This window comes from Centruroides vittatus, unplaced genomic scaffold (genome assembly GCF_030686945.1).
Source record: "Centruroides vittatus isolate TY-2023 unplaced genomic scaffold, ASM3068694v2 scaffold_712, whole genome shotgun sequence".
In the NCBI taxonomy this organism is placed as follows: domain Eukaryota; kingdom Metazoa; phylum Arthropoda; class Arachnida; order Scorpiones; family Buthidae; genus Centruroides; species Centruroides vittatus.
Window position 1 is genome coordinate 1,527,770 of NW_027122715.1, and position 13,458 is coordinate 1,541,227.

Here is a 13,458-nt window from a genome sequence, read left to right on the forward strand (position 1 = left end):
GTACCATTAATCAAACAAATTATTTTCTTTTATTAAAAGGGAAAAAAGTTATGATTTTCCTTTGTAAGATGGAAATAATTGGTTTAAAGTGGAGCACATATTTTATGTTCGTAACAAAATTAGAATAAATTGGTGAAGTATAGCGAACAACTGATGCTGCTTTTAAAATATTTAATCTTTTAATAGCACGTGAGAAGTCGTCGTTAAATTTTCACAAATATTAATTATAAAAATATATAAATGAACGATAAAAAATTAATTTACAATTATAAATTTTAGATATAATTTGTAATACAGTAACAAGACTTTTTAAATACTAGTTTATTACTTATAAAAGCATAATATCTCGGTTGTAGTTTTTAATATGATTAGATCTTTGTTCGTTACTTATAGCGAGATTTGTGAAGATTTAACGACGATTTATTTGTTCCTAGAAAACGTTATATTTTAGAAAGAAATCACTTTGAAATTTTATTTAAATAAAAAAAAATATATAAACTTAAGCAAGGTATTGTAACAATTAAATATGTGCTTGAAAATTAAAATAAGAAATGTGTACTTAATATTATGCAAGTCTTTGTAAATATTATCACTTGAAATATGTTGTTTAATTCTGTATGAAAATTACAAATATCAGCAATCTCATTTGAAATATTTATGCCTTTTTGTATATGGAAATATTTTTCTGTGATATAATGCAGGTAATGACAAATCTATTTTGTTTTATAGATGAAATTAATTTTGATAATGTATAAAATAAAACATTATCATTCCCTTTTCATTTTGTTATTAAGAATGTAAATATATTATAATTTGATCAACATGCATAACAATAATGAAAAATATATTTTGTAATAAACAGCAATGATTCCTTTTGGGTATTAAATTATCTGGATGTTATAATTTTTAGCTTATGCTTTCTAATGAAGCATTTGCATTGCATATTGTTTATGCTATTCTACATAGATACGGTATATATATATATATACACAAGTATAATAAACCTTATAATTTTGTTGTAATTACTATGCAATGAAATTTGAAAAATTCACGTAGCTACTTTTGTAATTTATTTTCAAAATGTAAATTGTTAAATCTTCATTGTATCAAAATTATGTAAGGTTCTTATGATAAGATAAATTTTTGTATTAAAAAAATTATTTTGAGATTTCTTTTATAATTATTTTCATATCATACATAATACCCTCATTCTCAATCTGAAAAAGGTGAGCAGCCGGCAAAAGTGTGGTCTTACAAACTACCATCTTACAAACAAATCTTACAAACTTACAAACTTACAAACTACCAATTCAGTAACTTTCAGTTTGGACAGGAAGTGTGGAGACACTTTCTGTCCAAACACTCCATCTTTTCTTCAGACACACTCATGCCTCTTCTAGCACTCTTCCGCACATTCTCTTTCTAACTCAACACCTGATGTTCTTTCAGCTCTTGTTCCAACCAAGACTTTCTCAACCTTCCCTTACTGTGTTTCTCACTTTTCCCATGCATATTCTCTTCAACAGTTCTCCTTTCATTCTCTCAACATGGCCAAACCATTGTAGTGGCTGATTTCCCCATCTTTTCAACCACATTCTCTTTTACCCCACACTTCTCCAGCACTTGTTCATTTCTCACAAGGCGTTTTCTTGTAATGCCTCATTTCCCATGCAATAATGTAACTCCTGTGACTCTTCTGCCATACCCAAGTTTCACTACCATACTGAGCACAGAAACCACAACACTCCCATACACAGCCATTCATGCTTCTTTGGACATCTTTTTATTTCTTGCAAGTCTACTCATTGCACCCACCACGTGAGCTCCAGCATTCACCATCTATCCTTCATTACCATCTATCCTTCATTACGATCTATCATACTTCCCAAATGTACAAACTTATTCATTTGTTCCAGTTTTTCGTCATTCAGCTCAATCATGCAATCCGTTTGTTCACCTTTGTATTCAATCACTTTAGTTTTACTCACATTCTCTCACAGCATGTATTTCTAACACATCTCTTCAAGACTAGATACAAGTGTCTGAAGCTCTTCCTTACTCTGCTAATAGCACAGTATTATCTTCATACAACAGACTTGTTCATTTCCAATTTTCATTTCACACTCAAATACTCTGGATCTCTTCATGCATTCATGCATGCATCCATGAAAACATTAAAAACCAAGGAACATAACAAACCCTTGTCTTGCATTCTCAATTGTGAACCACTCATACACATGCTTTGCCGTTTTCATACATTGCTCTCGCACCTCTTAAGTAGTTTACCTCTCATTCCATAATTACATAATACTTGCCACTCTGTTGTATGTTTTCTCATGATTAATAAACACTGCAAGCATTTTTCCACAATCATTTACAATGTGAAGATCTGGTTCATACACCCCTTCCCCTTCATAAATCCACATTGCATTTTCCATATTTGCTTTACAGTTGACTTTTCAATTCTGTCAACCAACATTCATGAAAACACTTTTCCAGGTAAGCTCACCAAGTTTATGTCACGGAAGTTCTTGCAGTCTGTCCTTTCACCCTTTCCTTTATATATAGGAACGATCGGCATTTCTCCAATCACATAGCACTGTGCGCTTATCCCAACATAAGTTGCAGAGTCAGAGCATCCATTCTTCCGTATTTTTCCCTCCATATTTTAACATTTCTGAGGTCACATCATCCAAACCAGCGGTTGGCAACCGATGGTCCACGAGAAAATTTGGGTGGTCCGTAGAGAAATTTGGACATTGATCAACTGAAGGTTATGCAAAGTATTACAAAAGAAATGCAAAATACTTAGTTGCTTTTTTCACTCATTGGGGGTTTTTATTCGAATCTAAAACCAAATACGAAGTGACTGTTATCAATAAATAATGAACAATAAACAATATAGTGAGTGCGATTGTCGTCCTTCGTGGAAAAGCGCTAAGAACCCATAAACTTATTTCAAACACGCAGCAATGAACTTTAGGCTTGCATTAATTGTTATAATTAAACACACGAGTTTCATATTAATATAGTAAAATTGAACTTTGACAAAATATATAATAATGATCATAAATGTGGACATTAATTATTAACAGGACTATTATACTGGTGTTAAGCATTTACACAAGAATTGAGGAAAAAGTAAATAAGGACAGTAAGGCAATAATAATTATTTTATGATCATTATTCTACAGATTTTGTATCGTTTAAAAAAAATTCATGATAGTGGTCCGCAGGATTCAAAATTGTGAGTTTAGTGGCCCATGAGGTCAGAAAGGTTGCTGATCGCTGATCCAGACCACGAGATTTTCCATTTCACATTCTTATTGCACTATCATGAATTATTAACAAAATCTATTATAGTCCTCTGACCTTTTGTATGATTTCCCCATATGTAATGATAAATGGTGTTGTATGGAAAAAAGGTGTTGGACACCCATAGGTCTCTTCACACACAGCTCAACTAATTGCTCTCTATTATTGTTCACCTGGAGATCACCACTTAGCCCCAGCACTCTCAGACATCTCTCTTTACACCCACCCGTCCATTCATATCTTCAGTTATAATCACACGCTCCTGGGGGTCACTCTCACCCAAGACATGTCTTAAAATTTCCCAAAACTCATCCTTTCAGCATCCCTAGTAGTATACACAATGGCATTAATCACTCTCTGCATCTTCACTTTGAAGTACACCCCCATCATTCATTCATTCATTTGCTTATACTAGCAAATGAATGAAAGAATACTCCTTTATGTATTTTGTATTCCTTCATGCTTACATTAAATATTGATTACTGATGGTTACTGAACAATGATGGTCCGTGCTTCGCTAATGGTTAGCCACGTGTGGTTTTTTTTACGTTTGTAACGTCTAAATTAGAGAATATTATAATAAATCTATAATACTTTAGAAATTTAATTCTAATAAATGACTATGGCGTATGAAATAAAATGGAAACAGAAAAAATTTTAATGAAAAATGAGCATAAATTCAATGAGTTTAACCGTTAGTTGCGTGATAAAATTATATTTAATTTTAAAAAATGTCTTGTATCTATTTTAAATTTAAGTGTTAAATTCAGCTTCTATACTTGAACGTCAACGAATGAATTTTGGTAAATGAGTGAGAAAATTATATTAAACGATCGGGATCTCGTTTAGGAGGCTTGGGAGCTTTCGTATCCGGTCCTATGGGATCAAATCTCATTTCGGGAAGAATACGAACTTCGGGTGCAAAATCCAAGTTTCCAGAAGTAGGATCGGGAGGTGCGGGACGAGGTTCACTCATTAGCATCCCTCCTCTTCCTCCTCCTCCTCTTCCCAAAGGATCTAAATCATTTCCGCCAATTTCTGGAACCGTGATATCGCTGTCTTTCGGTCGACCGCTCCGGTTAATTTCGGGAGAACGAATTTCTCTCAAAATTTTATCCATATCTTCTTCGAGATTATTTAAATTCTTAAAGGCGGAGTGGAAATTTTTGAAATCTTCATTTATGAAGCTGTCCATGTCAAAAGATATCCGGGATGATTGTTTATTATCGAGGTTCTCCAGTTTCACCTGAATAGAATCGCCGGAATTTCTAACGTTCAAAATATATCGATGATCATTCGTTGCCATATATCGTATATTATAAGAATCTTTCTGAGAATTCCAATTTTCGGGTAGAAGTTCGGATTTTTCGTCGGAAGACCAATTTTTGCCCGAACGCACGCATTTCATTCCGTTCTCGATCATAAAGCAATGAAGAAAAACCATAAATGCATCCGACTTCTGTTTAATTTGGTGGTTCACAATCGTATGGCATAACTCTAGCGCTTTCATTTTCCATCAACTTCTGACGAGACGTATCAATAAAACACAATTTGATTATCTTATTATTGTTTTCTACAATTACTTTATGAATAATAGAAAAATATGCAAATATTAATATTTTAATTATTGAATACGTATTGTTATGATTATGTTAAGATATAATGGGTGCAGATAAGGCTATGACCGTTTTTGAACTGAATATGGATATCCAGGAAGTGGACTTCACTGCTACTTTCCTGGTCGGGTTTCAATTTAAAACCGTACTGATTGCGATTGAATTCCCTTAATACGTTACTTATGTTAGGTTTTGACCTCCAAATAATTAAGACATCATCTACGTAGTATAATTTCAGGCACTAAATTGTCCAATATCTTACATTCTAAAGCTCTAAGAATTAATTCACAAATGAGGGTCCGTCTTCTTTCTCTCCTACTTTTACCTTCCCGGCTGTTATGTAAACATAACAAAGAAAAGTATTGTAACTGTGTCATGTTTGACCCTCCAAGTTTTTTACAAATCTCCACGTTTTGAGACCTCTCGAACCAAAAATGTGAATAAAAAAAACTGTTAGATCACATGATTTTACTCGCAAGAAAACACAACACGAATGCAAACGACCGACACTTGGTATACGTAACCTTTGTAAGAGCCACGATCGCGTTTCTCGTGTCTGGAGCCTCAGGGCACGCCGAATCTCAAAATCCAAAGGAGAGAAGGTTGGATGGGTTAACACGAGCAGAGACTCGCGCGAGCTATTTGTCTCCAAAATCCTGCTTTCTTGGCTCGATGATGTGGCCTTTCTCCAAAGATCCAAAGATCTCCAAACAACAGATACGCAGTTTCTGAACACAGCAAACTTCCGAAAGCTATTTATACTTGGGTAGTTATTTTTAAGACCCTCTGGTGCTATTACCTGACCTGCAATCAATCCACAACTGTATTCCTTTCTTCAACTTCATTTGTACTTTTTCTGAATAAAAAAAAAGTACATTTCTTTTAATTGAATAGGCCTAATTTTATTTACTTTGTAGAATTTAATATCAGTAAAAAAAAAGTTTAAAACGGTAAATACTTCTTTATAATACTAGCGAGGTTGAGGCCGAAGTTTTCAACGGGAAAACGTGTACGTCGGACGTTCCTGTAAGCCTAGAAGTTTGGCAATGGCCTTGGGAATGTCGAGCATGATTCTATTGACTTTCCAAACGCCATTGCCAAACTTCTAGGCTTACAGGAACGTCCGACGTACACGTTTTTCCCGTTGAAAACTTCGGCTTCAACCTCGCTATTTAAGAAATTGAAAACTCCTTGTAAACAGTAAATAAATAATAAGGAAATATCATCTCCTTTAATGTACTTTTTTCTCTCTTTTTTTGTTTTGACATTTTAAAACGTTATTTAATATTTAATGTATGATACGTAGTTCACTCTCTCGGGCAGGATATTTAAAAGAGAGGAGTTTAAAAAATACACATTACATTCATTTCTACAATACAGTAGTAGACTAAGGAGGAACTGACGGATACAAAATAAATATAATTTACATACAAATTACCGTTTACATTTAATTTTATTTAAGTTTTAATGGGAAGAGGTAAACCCCACGTATACATGACCTTGACATAGTTATAGTGTATTTGTCACTTGTATGAATATAAAATACAGTATATAAAAAAAAGGCCTACTTTCACTTTTTGATCTTTTATCAGTCGATAATGTTGCTTTTATATCTAATATATATAATTTTTTTTACTTCCATTTTTCTCTTTTATTTAGTTTACCTTTCACGAATGGTTTTCTCACACAATTCTCTTTGGTCCTGCTTTTTTTTGGAGATTTTCAATTTCTATATACTTCAGGTACCCGTTTCCTTTGATCCTCCTGACAGTCCCATACAGTTTCATCTTTCCATCTTAATTTTATCTTTATTGTTTCTTCGGATATCGTTTATTTACAGCGTTTTGGTTTCTAACGCGAACCGATGTTGTCCTCTAATCCTCTTTTCCATCACCATCTTCTCTCTCTTTTTCCAAGCTGAAAAAATTTTCTATTGACGATAAATTGAAATTTTATTTTTTCTTCCAGCTTTAAAATTTCTTCAATTCCGTATTGCAGAATATAAAATATTTATTTCTCTTTTTTTTCAATTTATTTTTATTTTTTATTTTATTTTTTACTCTCCTCCTATTGTTATCTCTTCAAGAATAACACAGGTAAAATTAGAAATAATCGATTAAAGGCTTTTAGAAAAATTTAATAAATAAATAAATAATAAATTAATTCGTAAATTTTTTAATTTATACAATTTTAAATTATTTAAAAATAAGAAAAAAAATATTTAAAAAATTAAATTCGGTTATGTGTATTTGTTACCTGCTGCCATCTATTGGTAAAAACTCTTAAAAATATATTTAAACATATTAAATTCAAAATTCTACGTTGGTACATTTTAGTTTTCATTATTAAATCAGTAACTTATATAAAACCATCGCTCTGTCTAAATAATTCCGAATTTCTATGTTGTAAACAAGAAGTTTTCTTAATTTAAATATGAAGTAAACAACTGAAGTGGCCTAATGCTAATTACTGCACTAATTAAGAAAAGAAATACACGAAACGTGTTATAATAAAATATTTAAATCTTTAGTATACGGAAAACAAGTTAATAAAGAGTAAAATATTATGGAAATTTAGTTAGTAAATAAAAAAAAAAACGAATAAAGATTACCACTTCCAACCATTGACAATCATGCTAACAATTGGTATTTAAACACTAATTATATAAATACTGAGGGGTTAATAAAAAGTAATTTTAAAGAATTTTGTTGATAAAAAAAAAGCATTAATTTACAGGAAAAGGAACCACTTCTAAGATACACTCAGGGAGAGAAGTTGAGTATATCTTACATATGTCACACACGTAGTAATTAACATAGAAAATAACAATTTTATATAGGACCTACATATTTCTGTTTATTTAGCCATTCCCTTTGCTTTAGAAGAAAATAAGATCAAATATTTGTTTTTGCTTAACCATGATCGTCTCTACATTGTATAGGTTGGAATACAATCCCATTGTGCATCGAACTAGATACATCGGAGAATATTGTTCTGAAGATTACGTTGTCAGATCTATGTCACGTGTAATACGTCTCTCTCCACGGTGCGGAAATGGTTCCAAATCCTTCACCATAAAGAATGTAACATAATCGGGTTTTACTTTCTAAAGTCGATTGTTTGGATACGAAATGGAATTTTTTTTTTACTCCTTAGAATCCCATCAAACTTATATTTGCACGTGGTCTTGATACTTTTTGATAAACTCGCTAATAAGTGACAATTGCTTCTTCCTTATTTAGCCACGTTTCTTTTTTTTTTTTATTTTTAATTTTTTCCACCCTCTCGCAGCTGTTAATAACACATTTTCCCGCTTTCTGATCGCCTACGCTTCCGCGTAAAAATTTCTTTTGTCCTTGGACGAAGGGAGAAAAAAAATTTTTGATCGTGATTTGAATTTTTAATTTCCAAGCGAATATTCGTCGTGATTGAATGTGTTAAAATCTATATTAAACGCTTCTTTTCACCTTATTGTATATTTGTTGCCTGCATCTGACACTGATGATAAAATCGGTAACTAATGATGATAATATAATCGTGTCCCTTCGCTCCATTCCTGTGACATTAACGAAATTTGGCCACCAGAAAGTGATAATAATTTGCCGAAGTTAATAGTTTTTATGTTATTCTTTTCTTTCTTTAATGGCATATTTCTCCTGTGTAAGATAGGAGAAATATTAAATTTTTTAATACTTTTTAAAAAAAAATAATTAGAAATTTATAATAACAAAATGAATAATACAATTTTAATTAATTATTTCTTAAATTATTAAGCAATTTTTAACGCTCCGTATCAATTAGTAAGGTAGATTATTGAATAGACTAATGCGTGATCAACAACTCTGTAAACATTAACAATACTGTATATATAACGCATTACATTAATAATATTATTATTATTACAAACTGTATTTGTTCTTGTTACAGGGGGTTAACAAATGGAGCGAGGAAAAGTCACTGGATTTACACCAATAGCAATGCTCTTTAGTGTGTTGTTAACAAATAACGAGGATTTGTTGAGTCTGATTTGAAAGTAATAATCGTTTAATATTTATATTTGTATTAGCGGTTATAATGTTCGAGTTTGTAGGTATATTTAGAGTATTTAAATACCAAGGATGATAAACCGAATTCATTATTGAATTTTGGTCCTTTATTATGTAGTTTTTTGAATAAATTTTACTTCTCCAATATTTTTCTTTAATATTAAAGTTAGTCCTCCATAGGGACGTCCTGGGCCATCTGGTTTTTGAGCCGTTGTCGATATAATATCGTATTCTTCTTCATTTTTAATTAAATCATCAATCGGAGAAGTCATCCAGGTTTCTGTTATACAGTATTGTTTAGTAAATGTATGAATTCGTTACTTGTAATTTTTACTTGTAATATAGTATAAATCGATTTTATATCTTCGTTTTTCATTGCATGATATCTTTAAAACGTGCATTCAATAATTCTTTTATGATTTATAATCTATTAAATTTATTTGTGTAGTCGTTTATTATTATTTATAGTATTATTCAGTATTATAGTATTCTTAAATTGCATTAATTCTTTATCATTACGTAATTTGGTTAGTTCTATTACATTTCTTTCGTTTAGCAAGTTGCAATTGTTTTTTTTTTTTTTAATTAATTATTTCACTATTACGAGTGCTCTGTGAAGCCACTTCAAGTGTTCTGCGAAATAAACAAATATACAATTAAAAATTGTTGCAAAAGAAAGATCAATACAATGTAAAATAATTTTTGTATGGGAATGTAATTAGAAAACACCAATGTCGTCATCTACTAGATCGAGTGAGCTTGATTTCAAAGAGGTTTGCCACCCCTGCTTTAAAGCTGATGTATTGTAAGTGTTCCGAGGAAAACAATGCGAAAGTTTAGTGTTCCCCGACTGATTGAGAACCACTGAGTTAGAGGTTCAGTTCTTTTTATTTCTGTGTAATCGGTAATAAGGTCTGTCTCCAATTCCGATAGTTTTGCGTTATTAGTTAATTGTTTTAGACGATTGGACTACCTCTCTTTGTTGGTGTTTTCTGCAAAGGACCTGGAGATTAACAATAGTAGTAGGATAAGATTATTCATTTTAGTGGAATATGTTTAAACATTTTTCAATTATTAGCAATTATACCAGTCTTGAGCGAAGTGGAAAAAAATTGACGCCAACTGTCCTGCCTTCCTCCCCCAAATTACATTAATATATGAGGACTATATATGAATTAAATCGACTCCATCAAAGTTTTTAAATCTTAATAACTTTGTAAATATAATATACACTTGTATTTACTAATTTAAAAGACATATAAAGCATTAATTAGTAATTATAAAATTAATTACTAATTTTATATAATGTAAAAAGTAAATCAATGTTACTTATCTGGTTGACTGCGATCTCTTGGGAGTCGTAAACCATATATTCTTCAGTAATTCTCGACAGTAATTTACAGGAATTACAACCAAAATAGATTTAGAAACACTGGAATAAATGACTAAAATAAAAATGGAGTCATAAAAATGTAAAACTTATTTCATTTTTCAAAAATAAATTTTCATCATACCGCTTCTTAACATTAATGATTTCGACGTACAAAAAGTAATTTTCATTATTTTCTCTTATATACTCTTGGTACGTATGGATTATATCATGTTTATGATATTGTAATTGATGTGGAAGGAAGACATTACGTATTTAAATCTGAACCGCTACAAAATATGATAATTTGTACGCTGTGTAAAGGTGGCGTATTATTATTGCAAAATAATTTTAAAAAATTGCAAATTATATATTTTAAGCCAGACTTTAATAATAATAAATAATATATGTATAAATTAATATTTTTAAAAATAAAGTTAATACGTTAAAAAATTAAGTGACGTAAGAATACTTTTCAATTTCGAGCGTTCTTTCCTAACGGATATATTTTTGAATCGACTGGAGACATTTTATAGCTTAATTATGGAAACAAGGGGTTGGAAATGTGTAATTTTTGATGGAAAACTTTATAAATATGACAATTTTTCGGCCGAAAACCCTCATATCTCGGACGAGACATTCCCGAAGGATCAACTAGATTGCTATTCTGCTGATCAATCACGAGGTATTCAAGAGCCATCTTACTTATATGGCGGAATCTTTTCTAATCCTTTTTCTTTTATGAATATTAAACAAATTTAATCAATTTATAGGTACTTCAAGTTCTCGTTGGCCTGTCCCAGACATGAGCCGTTTCAATTGTAATTTAGAGGATGACATCTTCGAAGATTGCTTAGATCTAATGGATCAACAAGTGTTAGATGAGCTGGGCGATACTCCAGACAATTTCTTAGAGAAAGCGGAAAGCGGCCAAGAAGATTTTCTAATCGATGATAAACTATTAGAAACTTTAGAAACTATATATTTAACTAACAAAGACGAAGAAAACTTTGATTTTGATCTAACATTAGAAGAAATAGATAACATTTTGAACGAAGGACAGACAGAGAGATTAGAAGATCGAGAGTTATCTGATTTGTTAAACGAGATAGATTCCATCGTTGGAAATTAATTTTATCTTATTTTTAAGTAATTTTATATGATTTTTCTGTTTATATTTTTAATGACTTTTTTACGAAATTTTGTAATAACATTATCTAAAGCAAAGAATGGTATGAAACATTAATATATTTAATAACAGGACATTGTTCTCTCCCTACCTGTATATAATTAATTTATTATATTAATATATGAACGAATTATTGGTAATATTTTTCCAATAAAATATTTTTTTCTTTGAAAGTTATAAAGAAAAAAAAATCAATATTTATGACTTTGATTGATAGTTTTGAGGCGTATTTAACATGATCTATTTAGTTTCACACGATATCAGCCATTGTATCTAAGAGCTTATCTATCTACATGCAATGCATCCAGTAATTATTTCACTATAATTTAAAAAAAAAAAAAAATCGCTGAACAAGAGAAAAATCTTTTGATTTTTTGTTTTGTTTAACATATTCGTATGGTTACATTTGGGACCTGACCAGTCGCTTTGTATTCTTCACTACCATCGTCACGCATCCAAATTTAAAATGGCACCTTCACTTTGTATTCTCCGTATCAACCGCATTGCATTTATGTATGTTTTTTCGCATTTTTGGCATTTTAAATAAGTCTAGCCATGTAAGTGTTTGAAAATAATATAAATTATATTCTTTAATCGTTTCCCCTTCATCAAATTTCTATTTATTTTATACATAAAAAGTATACAGAAAAAGTTGCATATACATAAATGTATTGTTTAACGTATCAATAAACTGTATTGTTTATTGATGCTTATGTTTTAATATATATATATGTGTGTGTGTGTGTGTGTGTATGCGTGCCTTTTTCCCACGGGATATAAAAATGCAGTACAAAGAATTTCTCATGAGATGGAGACTGCATGACTTTTTTTTTAGAAGTGCAATTGCTAGCTATCGTGCAGTCGAAGGTTTGTTGTTCGATTGATTGGAATATGATATATACAATACAAAGCTTTATATTTATGCATAGTGCACTTTAAACGAGTTTTTTTACTTCCTCCATCGAACGTAAAAAAAATATTTTCATTAAATATTTACGAAACAAGTGTTAAGCTAGGATTTTGTAACGTCACTTTGCACTTAAAACGGATGAATTTGAGTACGTATTCGTATTTAAAAAAGAAAAAAACAAGGAGAAATAATAATAATAATAATAGTAATCGTGATGCGTAAATTCTATATATAGAAATAAATTATAGGGTGTGCATTATTATATTATAAGTCGAGAATAATTTAATTCGGTTGAATTCTTATAGAAAAACACGATACAAAATTATAGATTTATATTTTCCTTTTTTTTTTTTTTTTTTTTGTTTTCTTTTTCGTATTAAATAAATCAATTTATAGAGAAAAGGTGTACTGATTATTTATTTATTTTTTATTAATAGAAATCAACCACCTTTTTATTTATTTATCACCTTAAAAAATGTAAATATAAAAATTCTGTTTACATTTTAAAGAATATTTTTATGTCTTGGTAGAGATATAACTACACTTGTTGTAATTTCTTCCTCTTTATAATGCAAAAAACAAATTAATTGAAATGCTTCCAGTTACTCCTTTTCTTCACTTAAATGGATATTTTTTTTTTTAATCGTTTTATTTTAATACAGATGCATAAATATTTATTTAATATCGGCGTATCGATTTAAATTTGGCAATCAAAAATCCTAATCGATGACGAAAGGAAGATTCGACATAAATCACAATAAACTACACAAAGGCTTCTATCAGCGGCAGATCCTATCGAGTGGATAGATGACCCATTAATATACCGAGATGCCAACAGATGGCGCTGCTCTATGGCCGGTTTGGAATACCTCGGATATAATAAATGACCTTTGCTGATTGATGATGTGTTGGCAATGCCAAATATTCCGGCAATTCGCAGATTCCAAACAAAATTTTGCGAATCCGAAAACTATCAAAGTGTGAAATGAATCTTACTTGTGTGAATAATATAT

The 13,458-nt window shown here is 30.6% G+C and overlaps 1 protein-coding gene across 1 annotated transcript; it reads right to left on the reverse strand.

The window, feature by feature from the left end:
• Window positions 1-4,043: 4,043 nt before the first annotated feature.
• LOC136989582 (proteasome inhibitor PI31 subunit-like) lies at window positions 4,044-4,926 on the reverse strand. The gene has a single exon (XM_067287797.1). It carries the CDS (start codon window positions 4,823-4,825, stop codon window positions 4,136-4,138), a length of 690 nt encoding a protein of 229 aa, XP_067143898.1. The 5' UTR covers window positions 4,826-4,926; the 3' UTR covers window positions 4,044-4,135.
• Window positions 4,927-13,458: the final 8,532 nt, after the last annotated feature.